Raw genomic sequence first — 25000 nt, forward strand, 5'->3', positions numbered from 1 at the left:
CTTCACCCCACCACCGCCCCTCATCCATCTCCCAACAACAACTTGTTTCCCCTTCATTAGGTGCGGATCGTTCACTAAAACAAGCATAATTTACGCCCTAACTGCCGCTAATGGCGTGTCTGTTTGGTGCTCGTGTGCGGCGCTGGAGGTTGCCTTTCAATTAGTCTCTCTCCAGACTCAAATATTACGTTGAGTCGCTGCGCTCTGCATGCTACAGAATAGAGTCTGAGTCACTTCGCCGCCCAAGCTGGTGTTCTGAGGGCGTATCGACGGGTCAGAATTGAAAGAGTGACAGGTCGTAGCAGCAAATGAGAGACGCTAGCCCAGGTTAGATGGGCGGGGCATATCTATCTGAATTTCATTTCATGCGTGAGTAGTGAGGACAACGTAGGGCTGTTGGTTTGTCAAATGCAGTGCATGTATTTGCGCCAGAGTCATGGGTTCGAATCCTGGTCTTGGGATTTTCTGAATTTCTGTGTCTCTCCCATGGTGTGTTCTCTTCTCTACTAGAATTTTTGCTCTCTTTCTTTAAAAAAAATAATAATTTAATAATTAATTTATATAAATAAATAAAATGAAAAAAGTAAAACATACAAAAAATATAAAAATTAAAAATATAATTTATTATTATTTTCTTAATAATATTAATAATTATGTTGATTTAAAAACAAAAGTCAAACAAACATTGACAAAGCGCTGACAAGGCGCCGACAAGACGGCGAGCTGTTGAGACCCAGATAGCAAGCGGATCTGGGCCATATACAGGCCAGATCTGGCCCTTGTGGCTTAGTTCCGGCCCATATATGGCCCAGAATCATTACACATCCGCTTGCTATCCGGGGAGGGTCTGGCTCCCTCTCCCTCACCTCGCCACATGGTTGACCACCGGAGCGAAGTTGGTGGGTCCGTAGAGCTGAACCGTCTTCAGGCTCTGATGGTACGCCTCCAGAATCCCCTCCATCCCGTTACAGTAGGGGTTCTCCATGTTGCCATTCTGGGAGAGATGAAAACAAAGTTAGGAACCTAAACGAACCGTGGATCCGTTAAAATTCCTCATTTACTGGAAGCAGAGCCGTAGTAAAAGCACGGGTTTGAGGTGCAACAGAGCTTCCTTTTGGAACATCTCCAATTAATCTACCAGCAAACATTTCTCCACAGAGTTGTTCTATAATAAATCAGAAAAACATGTAAACAGTAAGGTAGTGAAATCCATAATTTGATAAGAGAAGAGCGATGCAGATGAAAGCTGCTTATTATTACCCTCGTCTCTCCGAACCCCAGAAGCAGAACTAAACCCATTCAGAATCCTTCAGGCATCCACAGCCCCAAGTGCCAAAAATTAATGAAACCCATTTTCCATGTATGCATCTTCTGCTTGATCAAAGCCTCAGTGTTCACACTCAGACACACACACCTACACACTCAGACACACACACCTACACACTCAGACACACACACCTACACACTCAGACACACACACCTCACATGTGTTCACACTCAGACACACACACCTACACACTCAGACACACACACCTCACATGTGTTCACACTCAGACACACACACCTACACACTCAGACACACACACCCCACATGTGTTCACACTCAGACACACACACACCTACACACGCAGACACACACACCTACACACTCAGACACACACACCCCACATGTGTTCACACTCAGACACACACACCTACACACTCAGACACACACACACCCCACATGTGTTCACACTCAGACACACACGCCTACACACTCAGACACACACACCCCACATGTGTTCACACTCAGACACACACGCACGTGCCCAAACACTCAGACATGCATGAGAAGGCAAACACATCGAACAGGATGCAGAGAAACGTCAACAAGATGCAAATTATCGAGCGCGAACTAACATGCTCACTCACTCACACATGCACGCACACACACACACACACACACACACACACACACACACACACACACACTCACTCACTCACTCACACGTACGAAATCGTTCGCTTGTATATTTTCCTCAGTTACATAGAAATAAGTTGGATGCCAGACATACTACTGTAGGACTTTGAACATGTGAAGTGAGCTTTGAACCAAGCCCCAACAGTCCTAGTAACACGCACACACACACACACACACTCACACACACACACGCGCACACACACACGCATACACACACACACACACGCACACACACACGCACACACACACGCACACACACGCACACACACACACACACTCACACGCGCACACACACACACACTCACACACACACACACACGCACACACACACACACACACACACGCACACACACGGCAGGCCTCCCCAGAAGGTCTGTCCCAGAGAGAGAGAGAGAGAGAGAGAGAGAGACGTTACCAGGGGGAACTCATGAGAGACTCTCCCGTCCGGGGGCAGCTTGGCGCCGAACCCCAGCGCGGGGAACATCTTGTCGCTGTCGTAGTCCTGGATGATCTCCCCCACGGCCTTCAGCGCCATGGCGTAGGCGTTCATCTGGTACGGGTTCATGTAGTGCAGGGAGGTGGACTGGGAGGGGTTGCCTGGAGGAAGAGGAAGGGGGAGGGGGGGGGGGGGGAGAGAGAAGAAGGAGGAGGGGTCAAGGGGTCAGTGATGGAGGAGAGCGGAGGTCTGGATTGGCTCTCTAGGTGAAAGACGTTCTACCAGCACTGCTAGACTAGATCCATCCACACTACTTTAATAGAGAATATACAGTGCATAAACATTTTTGTGAAACTTAAAAAATTAAATTTGCACAACAGAACAATCAGATCAGCGCAGATATTGCCAAGTTACAAAACAAAAATTCAATGGTTAGCATACATGGGTCGCAGTAGTATAAGTCACACCAAATACATTATAATCACGTCAAAGGCAAAAAGATAATAAAAAATAAAACCAGGTTATGATTTATTTGTGAAAACAGAGTGCGGACACCGTTTCTGCAGTAGGTCGACCGGATCACCAGGAAGATAATGAAAAAATGGCTGCCAGATATTATATAACGGGTTGTCACTCCCCTTTAATACAACACAGAGGCTGTCCATAGGAAAAATGTTTCTCTGTACCAACGTGTGACTGTGGGGAGTTTCTCTTCGATCCACTGGAACGAGATGCATCACCTCGCTAGAACCATAAAATGTAAGTTTACTCATTAATGTCAGCTATCCAGCAGAGAGAGAGAACTGCCTCGTGGGTAATGTAGTGTACTGTACATTCACGATAAACAAGCCTGGCTCAGCCTCAACCGATTGAACTATCGAGCGAAGCTTCTTGGCAACGTTTTTACAGTACCAGGGTATCAAGGGGCATTGGCAGATGCAATGAAAGAAAGTTCCTATTACATTAAGGAGCCATCGAACGTTGGAGTAGGAATATGTTCCTGATTAATCCCTCTGATCCGATGTAATTAGAATGGGCAGCACCTCCTCTAGTATTCTTGCAAGGAGCTTAGATAGTAATTAGCAGTCAGCCAAAAGCAAGTTTATTGGCCTGTAAGATGTACAGGAATCAGAATCCTTCTTTAAAATCAGGGCCAGATTTAAAGTTGGAGGAAGTGTGCCTCCTTTCAGAAGACAGATCAAGCTGTGTCTAGTTTTTGGAGAAGTTTTTGAACTATCCAGCGTTTGATTCCACTGCTCCAACTCTAATTGACTTCCTCATGATTCTGTTCTCATTGCTGCTGTATAGGAGATCACCCCCCACTCAAGAAGACATTACCCGTTTCCCAAAGTGTAGAAGCAGAAACATCAGGTGTGTCATTTGTGGAAATAAAAAGTTCCCTCTGTGTATCTAAGTATGTTAAAAAATGTGGGATTTCTAAGAAGGGACAGGCTCAAACGCCACTGTCTAGATAGGGGGTCAGCATAGTGTCATTTCCTTGTTTTGTTGAGAGATGTTTTTACCCACGACCCACATTTGTACAGCACTTTGGTCGACTGCTGTCATTTTTAAACATGCTTTATAAATACATTTAGATTTGATTTGACTAGTGTGGTAGGAGTTCAATAGTGACTGAAGAATGATTTGAAATGGCACACGTGTTGATAGAACAGGCTTTGGTCCTGTCTAAAATTAATATTGATACAAAAATATAATCAATTATTGAGAAAGACTGATGAGGGCGAGAGAAAAATGTCAAGTCTTTCTCTCAGGGATTCATCCAGTAGGACCTCATCCAGTAGGACTTCATCCAGTCGGCCCTCATCCAGTCGGCCAAGGTCCAAAACACAGACTCAGGCCATTTTGGAAGGAGGTACGGTTTTAGCCGGGCGATGATCCATTTCTGGAGCCAAACCACAATAAGAATCTCCTCCAAGTATTACATAAGGTGGGCAGATTGAGGAGATATCAGCCAGTAATTTGGAGTAAAACGAGCTGCTGATTGTATTTGGGGTGTAAATACTTGGACGCGTTCCCCGTGTAGCAACCCAGTAATGACAACAAACCTTCCTTCAATATCTTGGAGGACTCTATGTCCTACTTAAATATAATGTATTACTTTAAGTGCAAATGTAAGGTGTTTGTAGATAAGAAAAAAAAACCTTCTAGATACTACTCCCGTTCCACACAAGAAAAAGTCTACAGTATACAGTAAAAGAATGCCTATCGTCATTACGGCCACTTAGATCAGCTTCTGTAGCTATAATGGTGTCAGTCATAAAAGGACCCCTTAATTGTTGTTATTACTATGCGTTAAGACTGAGCCATTATGTAAATGAGGCTGCACCACATACATATGCAAAACGTAGCCTACTTGAAAGGGAAGGAGCACATTGAGTAAAGTCAGCACTGAGACCTTTAGGTCTTATGGGGAATTGCTCTCTTAAAACTGACACTCATCCAATTTTTATTAGACTAAATTGTGACAATGGAGACCTGAAATAGGCTCTTTGCACAAGCTCCACTACTTCCTGAAATTCTACAGGCATCCTTATTTCCTGTCCTATACCATTGGATGGAAGTGATTGTGCGGCACACCTGATCACACCTGATTAATCACTTCCATCCAATAGTATAGGACAGGAAATAAATATGCCTGTAGAGTTTCAGGAAGTAGTGGAGCTTGTGCAAAGAGCCTATTCAAATCAAATTAAAGTCACAGTCTTGCTCGAAGGCGCCTCCTGTCACTCTCTACCCCAACACTCTCTACCCCAACACTCTCTACCCCAACACTCTCTCCCCCAACACTCTCTAACCCAACACTCTCTACCCCAACACTCTCTCCCCCAACACTCTCTACCCCAACACTCTCGACCCCAACACTCTCTACCCCAACACTCTCTCCCCCAACACTCTCTACCCCAACACTCTCTACCCCAACACTCTCTACCCCAACACTCTCTACCCCAACACTCTCTCCCCCAACACTCTCTACCCCAACACTCTCTCCCCCAACACTCTCTACCCCAACACTCTCTACCCCAACACTCTCTACCCCAACACTCTCTAACCCAACACTCTCAACCCCAACACTCTCTACCCCAACACTCTCTACCCCAACACTCTCAACCCCAACACTCTCAACCCCAACACTCTCTACCCCAACACTCTCTACCCCAACACTCTCAACCCCAACACTCTCTACCCCAACACTCTCTACCCCAACACTCTCTAACCCAACACTCTCTAACCCAACACTCTCTACCCCAACACTCTCAACCCCAACACTCTCTACCCCAACACTCTCTACCCCAACACTCTCTACCCCAACACTCTCTACCCCAATACTCTCTAACCCAACACTCTCAACCCCAACACTCTCTACCCCAACACTCTCTACCCCAACACTCTCAACCCCAACACTCTCTACCCCAACACTCTCTAACCCAACACTCTCTACCCCAACACTCTCTACCCCAACACTCTCTACCCCAACACTCTCTACCCCAACACTCTCAACCCCAACACTCTCAACCCCAACACTCTCAACCCCAACACTCTCTACCCCAACACTCTCTACCCCAACACTCTCTAACCCAACACTCTCTACCCCAACACGCGAGAGGAAGTTTCAAACTTGTGCTCTGTGCCGTTGTGGTTTACAGTCAGTGTAGTCGGGAATTACAGGCTAAATCGGATATTTTCGTCACTGAGAGTTTGACATACGTTATTACAGGGCTGCCAAGTCTCATGCACTGAGCGACACACGCATTTCAGCCTATTCTCACGCTCACACACCACACTTCACAATTTTCACACGGAGAAATGACCAACCCCTAAATACTAGCCGTTCAATGTTCATGGGACCCTTATTTTGAAATTAGGGGGGGGGGAGAGAGAGAGAGAGAGAGTCTCGGGGGAGGCGTCTGTTGTTGGAAGAATGACAGCTCTCTCGAACGGCAGAAGACAAGTCTGGTGAATGAGGTCCTGCTGTCCTTCATATTCCAGGCGAGGCTTCGCTCTCATTCATCAGGGCTGCCAAGTTTGGAATGAGATTTTTTCACTCCACCCCCCCCCCCCCACCCCCCACCCCCTCGTTCTTTGGACATAAGGGGCGACTTGGAGGCGAGAATAGCGTTCCTTCAAGTAGTTTCAAAAATGAATATAGAAGTTCTATTAATTAGAGGTTGGTCGTTTCTCCGTGTGAGAATTGTGAAGAGTGGCGTGTGAGCGTGAGAATGGGCTGAAATGCGCTGGCTGCCATTATCCTCCACTTGTCTCTGGAGTTTGATGATCACCGGGCGGGGCCCGCCATGTGTCCCGCGGTCCCAAGCTGTGACTTTGATTTTATTTAATTCACAATTACACAGTTTACACTGAAAAATATGGCAGAATTTACAAAAGTAGTTAATCAAAAAGGAAACCCATATTAAAAGACAAATTAAATAAAAATAAAATACAATAAAAACTGACATTACACATTATCACACACAAAAAAAAGACCATCCAGACATAAAACGCAAAAAACATGTCACAGTACAGTATACACACATAGATCTATACACACAGAGATCTATACACACAGAGATCTATGTCTCATGTAAAGCACCTTGAATTGCCCTGTGGCTGAAATGTGCTATATAAATAAACTTGCCTTGCCTTGCCTTGCCTATACACACATAGATCTATACACACAGAGATCTATACACACAGAGATCTATACACACAGAGATCTATACACACAAAGATCTATACACACAGAGATCTATACACACAGAGATCTATACACACAAAGATCTATACACACAGAGATCTATACACACAGAGATCTATACACACAGAGATCTATACACACAAAGATCTATACACACAGAGATCTATACACACAGAGATCTATACACACAGAGATCTATACACACAAAGATCTATACACACAGAGATCTCTTCCCTTTCTGAGCAGTCTGTCATGTTATTCCCTTTCTAAGCAGTCTGTGATGTTATTCTCTTTTCTGAGCAGTCTGTCATGTTATTCCCTTTATGAGCAGTCTGTCATGTTATTCCCTTTTCTGAGCAGTCTGTGATGTTATTCCCTAAAGCAGTCTCTCTCTGTGTGTTTTCAGCTCTGGTTTGAGGGAGCAGGTCGTGGGGTGCATGCTGCTGGTCTCGGCCTGTTTAAAGGATGTTTCGCCTTCACCCCCGTTTCAGATTCGGGGCACGAATATTGTCCTGTCTGCTGCGCTTCTCCATATCATCCACGCCGATCGACCATCACCTTCGTTTTCTGTTCCGCTTCGGCGAGTCGTGTTTCCAAACCGTTCACGTCGTCTTCCACGTCCGATACTCGCCGCTCCGCCTCGGTAACGCGTGTGGACTGGGCTTCTGAGGTTGTGAAAATCCCCCCCCCCCCCCTTTGTGAAACCTTTTACCTCCACAACCCAAAAAATAAGATGTTTGATAAAGGTATCGATTGTTTTGCAGGAATAGGATCACTCGATTCGCTGAGACCTGTTCCTGACAATGGAACCTCTTTATCACTGTCTCTATAAACGAGCATCGGCTTTCCAGAATATTGGAAGAGACTCTGCAGAGAAATATCTATTCAGCCTTCAGTAAAGGTTACACGCCATACAGAGAAGAAGCAGTTCAATGTAAGTTATTGCAGTTCTTACCATTGGATGCTGTGAAATCAATGGCCACTGTGAAGTGGATCTGGGTTCTGAGAGAGAGAGAGAGAGAGAGAGAGAGAGAGAGAGAGACAGAGATAGGAGAGAGAGGAGAGAGAGAGAGAGAGAGAGAGAGAGAGAGAGAGAGAGAGAGAGAGAGGAGAGAGAGAGATAGGAGAGAGAGGAGAGAGAGAGAGAGAGAGAGAGAGGAGAGAGAGAGAGAGAGCGAGGAGAGAGAGAGAGGAGAGAGAGAGACAGAGAGAGAGAGAGAGAGAGAGAGAGAGAGAGATAGGAGAGAGAGAGAGAGAGAGGAGAGAGAGAGAGAGAGGAGGGAAGAAGAGAGATTAATCGGAGATCCAAGCCTTCTCCCTGTATTACTGTAGCCTTGTGAATGGCCACCCTGATCCGGTGAGCTCACTTTCAGTTTCTCTCCTCAGCTCAGAACGGCGTTCCCCCCATCTCAACGATTATTACGGGTGGGAATACTTCCCTTGACAGACTACACTCAACAATAAAGGTTCTTTGGGGTTCTACATAGAACCTTTTAGGAGTGCCATATATGAAGCAAGCAATAGAACCATTTGGGGTTCTATAATCTATATACAACCATTTTTTCTTAGAGTGAAGCTCCTTCCGCCAATCAACAAAGCAGAACGTTGGTCAAACCCAGGGGGAAACGGAGCATACTCTTGTTCTTGTATAATTTATTACCGAGTCTATTTCTGTAATAGCTGCACTCACGGCTGTGTTTATTATACTGACTTTAACGCTACCGCTCGTTGATTCAGGAGACTGTTTTGCCACGGGAACCAATCCGAGGTTATGTTCTACTGGGGGGCAGAACAGCATTCAGAACAAAGTCCCTGATTGGCCCGGTCAATAATTAATCAGAGAATAATGGTTTGAGATAGGGGGAAGCCTGAGGATGATCTCATGAGGCGTATTACTGAGCCCTGCAGTATAAAAACACATGGCCGCCTGCTACAGCTCTCCAGATTAATGAGGGGGTGAAAAGGTTGAGCTAGCATCGGCTACCTGATTAAACACCAAAGTCTCGCTCCATGTGGAATACACACACACACACACTCACACACCTACTTTATCACACACATGGATCCTCACAGACACACACAGGCACACACCTACTCTCTCTCTCTCTCTCTCTCTCTCTCTCTCACACACACACACACGCACACAGACCTCAAAGACAAACACACACACCTACTCTCTCTCATATACCCCCACCCCACACACACAAACACAAAGACCCTCACGCACGCACGCACACACACACACACACACGGACCCTCGAAGACAAACACACACACCTACTCTGTCTCATATACCCCCACCCCACACACACAAACATACACACACATTCACACAGACCCTCACACACACACACACACATTCACACAGACCCTCACGCACGCACATGCACACACACACACACACACACACACACACACACACACACGCACACACACACACGCACACACACACACACACACACACACACACACACACACACACACTGCAACTCCCACCAACTGGCCGTTGCGTCTCACTGCCTCGGCTCGGGTCTAACCCCAGCCAATCATCTGTCCAGTGAAGAGAGAGCTTCAATTATCTCAACCCCAGCATGCTTCTCTGCTCCAGCTCCCCCCTACCTCCTCCACCTGAGCCTGGAGACCCAGAAATCCCCCCCCCACCTCCTTTATCCTCTCCCCACCAGCAGTGTGGGGAGAGATGGGGGAGGGGGGGGGGGGTTGCTTTCACAGCTGCCTTCAAGCCCAGTTAGGTCTGTCATTTCAACTACACGCATGGTCAGACACCTGGATGGTTGTGCTCGCTCGGCTAAACTCGCCGCTGAACAAGACTTTGTTGATGTGATATTTTCGTCTTGAAATCACCAAAGGGGGAGAACAAACAGACCTTTGATGAAAGGCTTGGTTTGACAACCCCAAGGAGGAATCGACGTTCACCTCCTCCGAGGCAGAAATGAAGGGGGGTAAAATACTGATGACTGGTTGAAACGCCTCGTCTATTAAAACTGGGGGGGAACCAGATGAAAGTGGCAATTTCCCGTGCGGTAACGAGGTAAGGGACAAGCGCCGATGATTCGACAGCAAACAAAGTAGCAATGAAAAACGGGCGGGAAAAAACGAGAGTGGCAACCAACGGTCCCTCGAGTCTGAAGAGACCCCTACCACAGTCCTCACTATAACCCTCACTATAACCCTCACTATAACCCCCACTATAACCCTCACTATAACCCTCACTATAACCCTCACTATAACCCTCACTATAACCCTCACTATAACCCTCACTATAACCCTCACTATAACCCTATAACCCTCACTATAACCCTCACTATAACCCTCACTATAACCCCCACTATAACCCTCACTATAACCCTCACTATAACCCTCACTATAACCCTCACTATAACCCTCACTATAACCCTCACTATAACCCTCACTATAACCCTCACTATAACCCTCACTATAACCCTCACTATAACCCTCACTATAACCCTCACTATAACCCTCACTATAACCCTCACTATAACCCTATAACCCTCACTATAACCCTCACTATAACCCTATAACCCTCACTATAACCCTATAACCCTCACTATAACCCTCACTATAACCCTCACTATAACCCTCACTATAACCCTCACTATAACCCTATAACCCTATAACCCTCACTATAACCCTCACTATAACCCTCACTATAACCCCCACTATAACCCTCACTATAACCCTAACTATAACCCTCACTATAACCCTATAACCCTCACTATAACCCTCACTATAACCCTCATTATAACCCTCACTATAACCCTCACTATAACCCTCACTATAACCCTCACTATAACCCTCACTATAACCCTCACTATAACCCTCACTATAACCCTCACTATAACCCTCACTATAACCCTCACTATAACCCTCACTATAACCCTCACTATAACCCTCACTATAACCCTCACTATAACCCTATAACCCTCATTATAACCCTCACTATAACCCTCACTATAACCCTCACTATAACCCTATAACCCTCACTATAACCCTCACTATAACCCTCACTATAACCCTCACTATAACCCTCACTATAACCCTCACTATAACCCTCACTATAACCCTCACTATAACCCTCATTATAACCCTCACTATAACCCTATAACCCTCACTATAACCCTCACTATAACCCTCACTATAACCCTCACTATAACCCTCACTATAACCCTCATTATAACCCTCACTATAACCCTCACTATAACCCTCACTATAACCCTCACTATAACCCTCACTATAACCCTATAACCCTCACTATAACCCTCCCTATAACCCTCACTATAACCCTCACTATAACCCTCACTATAACCCTCACTATAACCCTATAACCCTCATTATAACCCTCACTATAACCCTCACTATAACCCTCACTATAACCCTCACTATAACCCTCACTATAACCCTCACTATAACCCTATAACCCTCACTATAACCCTCCCTATAACCCTCACTATAACCCTCACTATAACCCTCACTATAACCCTCACTATAACCCTATAACCCTCACTATAACCCTCACTATAACCCTCACTATAACCCCCACTATAACCCTCACTATAACCCTCACTATAACCCTCACTATAACCCTCACTATAACCCTATAACCCTCATTATAACCCTCACTATAACCCTCACTATAACCCTCACTATAACCCTATAACCCTCACTATAACCCTCACTATAACCCTCACTATAACCCTCACTATAACCCTCACTATAACCCTCACTATAACCCTCATTATAACCCTCACTATAACCCTATAACCCTCACTATAACCCTCACTATAACCCTCACTATAACCCTCACTATAACCCTCACTATAACCCTCACTATAACCCTCATTATAACCCTCACTATAACCCTCACTATAACCCTCACTATAACCCTCACTATAACCCTCACTATAACCCTCACTATAACCCTCACTATAACCCTCACTATAACCCTATAACCCTCACTATAACCCTCACTATAACCCTCACTATAACCCTCACTATAACCCTCACTATAACCCTCACTATAACCCTCACTATAACCCTGAGTATAACCCTCACTATAACCCTCACTATAACCCCCACTATAACCCTATAACCCTCACTATAACCCTCACTATAACCCTCACTATAACCCTCACTATAACCCTCACTATAACCCTCACTATAACCCTCATTATAACCCTCACTATAACCCTGAGTATAACCCTCACTATAACCCTGAGTATAACCCTCACTATAACCCTATAACCCTCACTATAACCCTATAACCCTCACTATAACCCTCACTATAACCCTCACTATAACCCTCACTATAACCCTATAACCCTCACTATAACCCTCACTATAACCCTCACTATAACCCTCACTATAACCCTATAACCCTATAACCCTATAACCCTCACTATAACCCTCACTATAACCCTCATTATAACCTTATAACCCTATAACCCTCACTATAACCCTCACTATAACCCTCACTATAACCCTCACTATAACCCTCACTATAACCCTCACTATAACCCTCACTATAACCCTCACTATAACCCTATAACCCTCACTATAACCCTATAACCCTATAACCCTCACTATAACCCTCACTATAACCCTCACTATAACCCTCACTATAACCCTCACTATAACCCTATAACCCTCACTATAACCCTCACTATAACCCTCACTATAACCCTCACTATAACCCTCACTATAACCCTCACTATAACCCTCACTATAACCCTCACTATAACCCTCACTATAACCCCCACTATAACCCTCACTATAACCCTCACTATAACCCTATAACCCTCATTATAACCCTCACTATAACCCTCACTATAACCCTCACTATAACCCTGAGTATAACCCTCACTATAACCCTCACTATAACCCTCACTATAACCCTGAGTATAACCCTCACTATAACCCTCACTATAACCCTCACTATAACCCTCACTATAACCCTCACTATAACCCTCACTATAACCCTATAACCCTCACTATAACCCTCACTATAACCCTCACTATAACCCTCACTATAACCCTATAACCCTCACTATAACCCTATAACCCTCACTATAACCCTCACTATAACCCTCACTATAACCCTCACTATAACCCTATAACCCTCATTATAACCCTCACTATAACCCTCACTATAACCCTCACTATAACCCTCACTATAACCCTATAACCCTCACTATAACCCTCACTATAACCCTCACTATAACCCTCACTATAACCCTATAACCCTCACTATAACCCTCACTATAACCCCCACTATAACCCTCACTATAACCCTCACTATAACCCTCACTATAACCCCCACTATAACCCTCACTATAACCCTCACTATAACCCTCACTATAACCCTCACTATAACCCTCACTATAACCCCCAATATAACCCTCACTATAACCCTCACTATAACCCTCACTATAACCCTCACTATAACCCTCACTATAACCCTCACTATAACCCTCACTATAACCCTCACTATAACCCTCACTATAACCCTCACTATAACCCCCACTATAACCCTCACTATAACCCTCACTATAACCCTCACTATAACCCTCACTATAACCCTATAACCCTCACTATAACCCTCATTATAACCCTATAACCCTCACTATAACCCTCACTATAACCCTCACTATAACCCTCACTATAACCCTCACTATAACCCTCACTATAACCCTATAACCCTCACTATAACCCTCACTATAACCCTCACTATAACCCTCACTATAACCCTCACTATAACCCTCACTATAACCCTATAACCCTCACTATAACCCTCAGTATAACCCTCACTATAACCCTCACTATAACCCTCACTATAACCCTCACTATAACCCTCACTATAACCCTATAACCCTCACTATAACCCTCAGTATAACCCTCACTATAACCCTCACTATAACCCTCACTATAACCCTCACTATAACCCTCACTATAACCCTATAACCCTCACTATAACCCTATAACCCTATAACCCTCACTATAACCCTCACTATAACCCTCACTATAACCCTCACTATAACCCTCACTATAACCCTATAACCCTCACTATAACCCTATAACCCTATAACCCTCACTATAACCCTCACTATAACCCTCACTATAACCCTCACTATAACCCTCACTATAACCCTCACTATAACCCTCACTATAACCCTCACTATAACCCTCACTATAACCCCCACTATAACCCTCACTATAACCCTCACTATAACCCTCACTATAACCCTCACTATAACCCTCACTATAACCCTCACTATAACCCTCACTATAACCCTCACTATAACCCTCACTATAACCCTCACTATAACCCTCACTATAATTCTCAGGTCCCTATTCTGTTCTGTCAATGATCACAGATTTTCATTCCGTTCCACCATCAGCAATCTGCAAAACAGTCCCCTGAGCGCTTAAGAAAACACTCTCAGATATATTTTATTCATGAGCGGCGTCCAAAAGGAGGTATAAGAGGAAAAGGAACCGGATAGTGAGAAGTACCTCCCTTCCCGGATAGTGACAAGTAGCCCGGATAGGAGTGCAAGTGTTGTCGTTCATTGTGATTAAGGCTGATTTGTGCCTTTCCTAATGGCCGAGTGTCACCTGTGGGGGGTCAGGGTTAGGGTTAGGGTGTCACCTGTGGGGGGTTAGGGTTGGATTGTCACCTGTGGGGGGTCAGGGTTAGGGTGTCACCTGTGGGGGGTCAGGGTCAGGGTTAGAGTGTCACCTGTGGGGGGTCAGGGTCATGGTTAGATTGCCACCTGTGGGGGGTCAGGGCCAGGGTTAGAGTGTCACCTGTGGGGGGTCAGGGTTAGATTGTCACCTGTGGGGGGTCAGGGTCAGGGTTAGAGTGTCACCTGTGGGGGGTCAGGGTCAGGGTTAGGGTGTCACCTGTGGGGGGTCAGGGTTAGGGTTAGAGTGTCACCTGTGGGGGGTCAGGGTCAGGGTTAGGGTGTCACCTGTGGGGGGTCAGGGTCAGGGTTAGATTGCCACCTGTGGGGGGTCAGGGTCAGGGTTAGATTGCCACCTGTGGGGGGTCAGGGTCAGGGTTAGAGTGTCACCTGTGGGGGGTCAGGGTCAGGGTTAGATTGCCACCTGTGGGGGGTCAGGGTTAGGGTGTCACCTGTGGGGGGTCAGGGTCAGGGTTAGTCTCGCCGGAGGGGCTCAGAGATTCTAACTGCACAACCGGCAGAAGGGAAATCCAGCAAATGCACCTCCCTGAGTGAAGCGCTTCAGCTGCACATTTACTTCCTGACCCGGTGACCCCTGACCTGTGCACACGGCCACGGAACACTTCATTTCTCATGAGAGAGGTGCTGTGCCTCCTGTCCTCTCTCTCTCTCTCTCTCTCTCTCTCTCCCTCTCTTTCTCTCTCTCTCTTTCCCTCCCTCTTGTTCTTGCTTTCTCTTTCTCTCTTGGTCTCTTATTGTGTCTTCAGAGGATTTCTGGATGAGAAGTTTGGGGAAAACAAGTGATTCTCTTCTGTGCCAATTTCCATTAGGTCAAACAAACAAGGCAACATAGCGGAGCGTCATCAGCCCTGTAGTAGGGCTGCTCGATTAATCGGATTTTAATCTAGATTAAGATTTGGGCTGTCAACGATCATTAAAACAAAATAATCGCCATAAAACGATTTAGCACAAATCAAGTGCACCCTACACTGCAGAGCTATACTGTGCTTGACCCCTCCCCCACCCCCCAAAGCCCCAAAACAAACACTATAGTTCTAAGCGAGACAAGTTGTCAAGCGATGCGCACGCATTCTCCTCTCGAACAAAACACGACAAGAAGAAGATTATGGCAGCAGAAAGAGAGGTGGACAAGAGAGCTAAAACAACGTCAGTGGTGTGGAAACACTGGGTTCACAGAGACAGATTTGGACCAAGTTGACACGGTGTGTAAAATTTGCTACGCAGTCGTAGCTGCCCCTCAAAATAGCCCTTCTCAGTCCCGCTGTCCCATTCCGCTCACTCATGCCAGACAACATTCCTTTGCCGGTCCATTCACTTTGCCGTCAAAATAAATCGGTGTCGGCCTATTTACAAGTGTCAGATAAAGATGAAACTTAACTTACCTAAGCAAAAGGGTCTATTTTAACAAATGCCAGGTTTTGAAGCCTCGGCGCTACCATTTAATAACTTATTTAGACGCGTTCTGTCATAGTGAAATTATTTTTCCGAGGTAGTCTTCTTCTGTGGTGGTGGCGGTGCTTTCAAGCTTCTTTATTTATCTGTTTTGGCACTTTTATTTATCAAGGTTTACTATTCGTCTCCCATGGGAGACATGTATCTAATCCAAAGAACATTGTTAAAAAGAAAAGCCACTGTCAACATTTAATAAATTAATTGTTATCGAAGTCAATGTATAATTTGATTTGTTAAGAAAATGTCAAAACATTTGATTAAAAAAAAAGAATAATTGTGTTAAATAATCGTGATCTCAATATCAATCAAAATAATCGTGATTATGATTTTTGCCATAATCAAGCAGCCCTACCCTGTGGGCATTTCTATTGGCTGGCAGTTCGTCCGACTTCCCGTTGGAAGCATTATTGTACTTCCTTCGAGCGTGACTGCAGTCTGGCCTAGATGTTCTCTTGTGTCACATGTTCTTTCTCCATTACAGCAGGAAAGATGACAAATCAATCTATAAACTGGGGGTTGAGATGGACTGTGGATGAGCACCAACAGACTAGCTGCATTTTCTCAAGTATTAATTCCGACCTCATGAAACCCATCCAGACAGACATTCCTTTGAATAGGAATAGGAATTACTGTCTGTACTGCTGTCAGTCACCTCCACATGCACACTGACAGGACTGACAGTCTGCCTCTCTCTCTCCTTCTCCATCTATCTCTCTCTATCTCTAAATCTTTCTCCATCTCTCTTTCTCCATCTTGTTTTCCATCGACAAAACAAACATGGTTCGTTTTCGGTCATATGGTCACACACCAACACGCGTGCAATAGGCGTCGACACCAGGTGCTACCGGCGTCCTAAGTGGGAATCGAACCCAGAACCTTCTTGCCGTGAGGCGACAGTGCTATGCATCGTGACGCCATCTCTTTATCTCTATCACTCTTTCTTCATCTCTTTTTCCATCTCCTCCTTCATCTCTTTTTCTGTCTCTCTATCACTCTCTCTAACTCTTTCTTACCAGATGAAAATTGAAATTACGGACTCAAATATTACGTTGAATGGCTGCGCTCCGCATCCTACATAACAGAGTTTATGCCACTTTGCCGCCCAAGCTGGTGTTCTGAGGGCGTATTGACGGGTCAAAATTGAAAGAATGACAGGTCGTAGCAGCGAATGAGAGATGCTAGCCCAGGTTAGATGGGCGGGGCATATGGGCGGGAACGCCGCATCGCCAAAGTCGTTGCTGATTGGTGTCACCGGGATTCCGGCGCTACCAATGCATCGCCTTTTGCATGAAGTGTCCCAGACCCAGAGAGAGATGTGCAGCATGCAGTAGCGCAGTTAGCCTAGCTTCCATAGTGTATCAGCAGAAGAACTGATGGGTCTGGCGTTGAGGTGAAATCTTTCTCTATATCTTTCTCAAACGATAAAAAAGCACAATACAAGGTAAAGTGAAGTGACAGCAGTTCTTGATTGTGTCAGTTAGGATTCGGGTATGTGACTGACAGGTATCGCTGTGTTTTCATATAAAAGCTAATTATCAATGACAAATCTGTGGTCAATATAATTTCCTCTTTCTCGATGCAGTACATTCAGTCATGATGAGACGTTACAGTTAATCTATAGGCTGGCATTTCGAATTCTGAACCTCGACCTGACTAAAATGAAAAACGGAACTGGAATGAAACACATTCCCACTTGGAGGCTATTTTCGTCTTGAACGATGAAAGATTAATCAGAGATACAACAGTGATGGTAAAGAAACCGTTGCCCCAGGCAATCTCATTTTAAGATAACTTTAAAAAATAAAACCTGTAATGAAAAGATTATACATCTTGCATTAACCTCTAAAATTCATACGAGTAGGCATGCCTTTTGTACAATAATGACCTCTATTGTAATCTGCTACACACGGACGTGAATGAAAATTTAATTCAACTGTTAGAGCGCTGCTAGAGTGAGCTGAAAAAAATAAATTATATTTATCCTTCAGAGCGAGAAATCATACAAAATTCAATAAGCACTTGATTGCTGAATATTACATTCTGAGAAATAATACAATCTGAGTGCTTTGAAGGCAACTATACTTCCAAGACTGAGGAAACCTCAGAATGCACATTTTCTCTCACACTGACGGCCTGTGTTCTGGAAGGTTCTGTCTCGGGTCTGTCTCTCACACTGATGGCCTGTGTTCTGGAAGGTTCTGTCTCGGGTCCGTCTTGGGTTGGCTCACTGACAATCAGTTAACAATTACAATCTATTGGTAGTTGTAATTGTTAACTGATCGTCATGTGAACTATTTCTGATTTTGTGCTTTGAGCTAGTCTTGTTAACATTTGTTGTCATTGTTGTAGCGGTTGTTATTGTTGTTTTTTGTTGTCATTGTGTATCGTAACGTTTATGTTTAGTTGTGTATCGTAATGTTTATGTTTAGTTGTGTATCGTAATCTTTATGTCTTTTTTCAGGAAATTGTTGCTGCCACTCTTGGCCAGGAGTCTCTTGTAAAGTAGATTTTAATCTCAATTAGTTTTTAACCTGGTTAAATAAAGGTATATATCACTAATTTTCTATCCACCAGGACTTCCTGCTTCTGACAGGATGTGTGTGAAACGGGTTTGGTCATAGCACGGGTTTGGACCCAGGTGGACCGAGCAGGAGGTGGAGATACACCCTCTAGACTCTGTGTGTGTGTGTGTGTGTGTGTGTGTGTGTATATGTGTGTGTGTGTGTCTACGGAGTAGGAAGAGGCCAGAAAGGTCAGTGACAGATCTGGGACACATGGGGAATGTAGCTGATAGCCTAAAACCAGGACACACCCCCACAGGGACATATTTACATAATGTGTCAGGTTGAGGCAGGCTAATTAGGCGCCATAAACCCACTCCATATTTCAGTATCATCATTCATATATTCATTCATAGTGAGTCCAGAACTAGGAGTCAGACAGGGCTGCCTCTTCTGGGAATAGCTGTGCTAACGAAGATTACTCAAGTAAAGTAGTTTCAAGCCAAAGTAGTTTCTTGCCATATGTGATTCTAAAAACAGAGAACTTTAAAAACAGTCTTCTATAAAGTAATGGAGCAACATCTGGGTCTCAAACGTAGGCTGTGCGAGAGTTTCTGATACGAGAGTCAGAGTGGTTCTATGTCCACGATGGTCAGAACATGACTCGAGGATTGGAACGTCTGCCACCAAGACTGGGCAAGTTTTCTATTAATTAAAAACTGCCATTATAAAAGATGTTCAGTTATTCAAGCAATTCTGAATCGTTATCTAAACCGACAGTCAGAGCAGAGCTTTCCTAACTCCATCCAGGTGTGCGTCAGTCTATTGTACCTTCTCCCTGTCTTAAAAATCAATTTAAAAAATCAATTAGTGATCAACGCGGCCACTGAACTCACCCTGCTTTGATGTAGTCCAGGAAGGTGTGCTCCGACTCCACAGAGAACGACAGCAAGGACACCTGGGAGTCAAAAACAAGTGGTTGATCTAATGGATACGCAATCGCCCTCCGCGAATGATTAACGCAAACACAATTCGCCAATCAGAACTTTAACAGATGACCTCTGGCGCCGCCGCCCAGATGTCATTGATCCCAGGTGAGTATCTGGCATGTGGACACTCGTATTAGCGTCGCACTCACGGGACAAATATCCATCTCTGCTACCTGAGGTGGCGGGGGGGGGGGGCGGCGGGGGGGGAGGGGCAGGGAGGCTTCCTGATGGATGACTCCTCCAGGAGTAGTCACCGTATTCGCGCGTAGAATTCCAAAGCGCCCAGCCAATAACAATGCAGGGGCTCACTCACGACCATCAGTCACCTGCAGTCGCTCACACCACGCAGAGGGGCGGCGCCGTTCTGCATGCATATGGACCCGCCAGTCACCAGCCACCCACGTTTCAGGGAGCAGTTACAGCTCTTTCTCCTCCGTTGATGGCCTTCGTCTGGGCCCATAACACTTTGTTTGTTTAGTCTGGGAACGGGAAACGGCCACCGGAGGAATAACAAACGATCCAGGGTGATTGAATCTCCCTAATCGGCAATCCGCTTCTTATTGAGTGGTGTGATACAGCAGGTGAGAGGCCAGCGCCGATCCAGGGAGCCTGGCGTCCGTCTAGACAGACACTCACCATTCCGTCTAGACACACACTCACCATTCTGTCTAGACAGACACTCACCATTCCGTCTAGACAGACACTCAATGGTGTCTTATAATCCCGTAAGGGATGGGTCCTCGGACATGACACGAAAATAAATATTCATTCATTCATTCACTCACCGTTCCGTCTAGACAGACACTCACCGTCCCAGAGTTCATGTATCTCTTCTTCTTTATTTTCTTCTTGGCATTAATCACCTGGAAATAAACAATAAATAAAAGATTGTGATTGTTTTTGTATTTCTTTTTGTATTTATTTATTTATTAACCATTTGTTACTTTGGATGAGAGTAGTCGCGCTAGCGTGGGAGCTGAGAGTGCTCCATTATTGAAATCCATCACACTCTCTCAAGCGCTAATAGAGAGGTTGTCAGTCCTCGCCGCCTGGGTGACTAAATTCAATCTCCATGTTGAGATAGGATTGATCAGCCCTCCAGACAGCAGGGACCTCATCTGGGCAGGAAGCTCTAGGCGGCCATGTTGTTTTGCATGTGCAGCTAAGCCTCTGTAGAATGGAACCGCTGTATCTCTGATAAGTGTGATACCAATACACACACGCACACACACACATACACATACACACACACACACACACACACACACACACACACACACACACATACACGCACACACACACACACACACACATACACCATTTCACACACAAAAACCCTGAAACAGCCATACTCACACGCACATACGTGCGCACACACACACACGCTCACGCACACACACACACACACACACACACACACACACACACACACACACACACACACACACACACACACACAGTGGTGGAGGTACTGACGGTAGATACTGTTCACAGAGGTGCAAACCGATCACAGGTGAAAAAGGTGACAACAATGCAAACCCATACATACACAGATCAAACAAACGACCTATTTTGGATTAAAAACGGCTATTTTCACCTAAAGGTGTCAAGTCTGCACCCCGGTGTAAATGAGGAGAGGTGATACCAGCTACAGTAAGACAGACCATTACTGAGAGCATTGTGCATTCACCGCCCACTGCTGACACACAATGAACCAGCTTCGAGCAAGCCAGGCTAAATACCAAGGTTAAAGGTTAACAGTAAGTCCCACTGATTGTCACACACCTGAGTGTGTTTTCCTCATTTGACCCATCCCCTGGGGGAGCTGTGAGCAGCAGCGGTGCCGCGCTCGGGAATCATTTGGTGATGTAGCCCCCCAATTCCAACCCTTGATGCTGAGTGCCTAGTCATAGTCTTTGGTATGACTCAACTGGGGATCGAACTCACGACCTCCCAGTCTCAGGGCGGACACTCTAACCACAAGGCCACTGAGCTGGTACAAGTGGTAGAAGAGGTCCACTAGAAGATACTGTACCACAGCTCATCTCCCACAATGCAATGCAGCACTCCCTGACTCTCCCTCCTGTGGTCACATGAGATCTAACGGCACGTTGAAAACATCTCAATGAAACGCTCATTTTGTTTGCTTGAAGTCTGTTAGTGTTCTGCGAACAAACGTCGACTCCAGCGAAACGGAACGAAGCAAAGAGAGTGGTTCTTATAGAAGTACGCCAAATTGATATGGCTGACTATGTGTGTGGTGTGTGTATGTGTGTGTATGTGTGGGGTGTGTGTGTGTCTACTACAAAGTGGCGGTGTACAAACTGGTACCTATTGAAATTCATGGTACAGTGTGTGTCCGTGTGAGTGTGATTATCAGGCTTGATTGAGAAAGGCCACCCTTGTGAAGGTTAATGGATGCACACCTGGTTCTGTGGCGTCAGCAGTGGAAAAGGGCAAGTCTATTCAGCTCTATGGTCTCTCACTCTATCACTCTCTCTCTCTCTCCCTCTCTCTCCATCTCTCTTTCCAGAACACTTTCTGCACCTCCCATCTTCCTCTCTCTCTCTGTCACCCTCTCGCTCGCTCGCTCACTCACTCCTGCTCTCCCTCCTTCTCTCTACCCCTCTCTCTCCCAATCTCCCATCTTCCTCTCTCTCTCTCTCTGTTCCTCACTGACCCACCCACTCACTCACTCACTCACTCACCCACTCACTCACTCACTCACTCACCCACTCACTCACTCACTCACTGACTTACTCACTCACTCACTCACTCACTCACTCACTCACTCACTCACTCACTCACTCCCCCACTCACTCACTCACTCACTCACTCACTGACTCACTCACTGACTCACTCACTCACTCACTCACTCACTCACTGACTCACTCACTGACTCACTCACTCACTCACTCACTCACTGACTCACTCACTGACTCACTCACTCACTGACTCATTCACTCACTCACTCACTCACTCACTCACTCACTCACTCACTCACTCACTCACTCACTCACTCACTCACTCACTCACCCACTCACTCACTCACTCTTGCTCTCCTCCCTTCTCTCTCCCCCTCTCTCTCCCAGTCTCCCATCCCTCTCACTTTCCACTCCCACTCCTCTCCGTCTCCCTCCCTCCATCTCTCTCTCTCCCTCTCTCCTTCCCTCCATCTCTCTCTCCCTCTCTCCCTCCCTCCATCTCTCTCTCTCCCTGTCTCCCTCCCTCCATCTCTCTCTCTCTCCCTGTCTCCTTCCCTCCATCTCTCTCTCTCCCTGTCTCCCTCCCTCCACCTCTCTCCCTGTCTCCCTCCCTCCATCTCTCTCTCTCCCTGTCTCCTTCCCTCCATCTCTCTCTCTCCCTGTCTCCCTCCCTCCATCTCTCTCTCTCTTCTTGTCTCCTTCCCTCCATCTCTCTCTCTCATTCTCTCCCTCCCTCCATCTCTCTCTCTCCTAGTCTCCTTCCCTCCATCTCTCTCTCTCCCTCTCTCCTTCCCTCCATCTCTCTCTCTCCCTCTCTCCCAACCCTCTTCTCTCTTCCTCACCCACTCTCTGGTTCTCTCCCTCTCTCCACCTCTCTCTCTCCCTCTCTCCCTCCCTCCATCTCTCTCTCTCCCTGTCTCCCTCCCTCCATCTCTCTCTCTCCTAGTCTCCTTCCCTCCATCTCTCTCTCTCCCTCTCTCCTTCCCTCCATCTCTCTCTCTCCCTCTCTCCCAACCCTCTTCTCTCTTCCTAACTCACTCTCTCGTTCTCTCCCTCCCTCCATCTCTCTCTCTCCCTCTCTCCCAACCCTCCTCTCTCTTCCTCGCTCACTCTCTCGTTCTCTCCCTCCCTCCACCTCTCTCTCTCCCTCTCTCTCGCCCGCCCCCTCCAGCCACCTCCATGACTAATTCCCCGGCTAATGTAACGTGACACAGCGCTTAAATGAGCATCGGCCGGCCGGCTCCTCCGAGGACCGTAGTCTAATATCCCAGCAGCCTCGGCGGGGGGCCTGGAGGAAGGGAGTCTAATCTGTGGCCCTGCAAGGCTCAGCACCCCCCAGCCCCCCCCAACCCGACCTCAGCCACTCTGCCGCATCGCTAACCTCTCTCATGCGGCTAGGCTAAGGTTCGCTAGGCGGGTCGTATGCCAACACTGATGCTAAGGTTGAGCAGACACAGATGCTTATAATCGTGTTATTACAGGACTGTATCTACTGCAGTACAGTACCTCCCCCTGGAAGGGTGTAGTAGAGATATCAGTAGAGATATCAGTAGAGATATCAGTAGAGATATCAGTAGATATATCAGTAGATATCAGTAGAGATATCAGTAGAGATATCAGTCCGGCTAAACCTCGGTTCAGGAGTCGGCATGGGGGATTGTGGCGAGGCACACGGTAATAATGATTATACATTTTTTTAGGCTATATATTTTCGGTATTTAGGCTATATAGTGCTTTCACAATCACCCAAAGCTGCTTAGTAATTGCAAACAATAAACACAAACACACACAAAAAAATATAAACAAAAACACAAACAAAGGAACGCCGACGCGGCGCGGCTGACTAGGAGGACGAGCGTTCGCCGCCATCGCCCCGCTCACCTCGTAGACGTTGAGCTGGCTCTGACCCCGGGAAAGCTCTCGGTAGCTGCTGGTGAACTCGCCGATGAAGTCGTGGCTGGAACACAAAATGGCGGACGGCGTGTCATATGAACTCTTATCGGGGGGGGGGGGGCATTATGGGTATTATGGAATATGATGGATGGATGTTTAAATGGCCGTGCTGCGCAGGGGAGGTGATTCTCTAACGCAGCACCCCTGGCGTGTGTGTATAAACGTACAGATCCCGAGAGACACACCGATCATAACGACGGGTTTTTATCGGTGATCTGTGAAGATATATGAGGTGGTCGGCTCGCTGATGTGGTTAGATTGTTATTGCGATGTGGAGTAGAAGAGAGAACTATACATAATTCAAGATAATGGGGAGCAGGAGCTTTCAGAGGGAGAGAGGGAGGGGGGGGGGGGCTAGGAGGGAGGGGGGGGGGGCTAGGAGGGAGGGAGGGGGAGGGGGGGCTAGGAGGGAGGGAGGGAGGGGGAGGGGCTAGGAGGGAGGGAGGGGGGGGGGGGGGCTAGCAGGGGACTCTATCCTGGAAGACCACCGGTATCTGAACAAACCACATATTTGCCACGGATGCTGGGATGTGACTTCCATGCATGTGAGG

At 46.3% G+C, this 25000-nt stretch overlaps 1 protein-coding gene across 1 annotated transcript in view; it reads right to left on the reverse strand.

Moving 5' to 3' along the window:
• Window positions 1-25000, reverse strand: part of cpne5a (copine Va) — a gene marked incomplete at both ends in the record, with an annotated part of 66343 nt that overhangs the window by 8643 nt on the left and 32700 nt on the right. The window contains 6 exons of the mRNA XM_084461912.1: window positions 867-994; window positions 2376-2557; window positions 8066-8112; window positions 19699-19760; window positions 20601-20654; window positions 24378-24453. Coding sequence (XP_084318038.1) covers window positions 867-994; window positions 2376-2557; window positions 8066-8112; window positions 19699-19760; window positions 20601-20654; window positions 24378-24453 — 549 coding nt within the window. The remainder of the gene's footprint in view (window positions 1-866; window positions 995-2375; window positions 2558-8065; window positions 8113-19698; window positions 19761-20600; window positions 20655-24377; window positions 24454-25000) is intronic.

Source organism: Borostomias antarcticus (genome assembly GCF_949987555.1).
Source record: "Borostomias antarcticus genome assembly, chromosome: 3".
Classification (NCBI taxonomy): domain Eukaryota; kingdom Metazoa; phylum Chordata; class Actinopteri; order Stomiiformes; family Stomiidae; genus Borostomias; species Borostomias antarcticus.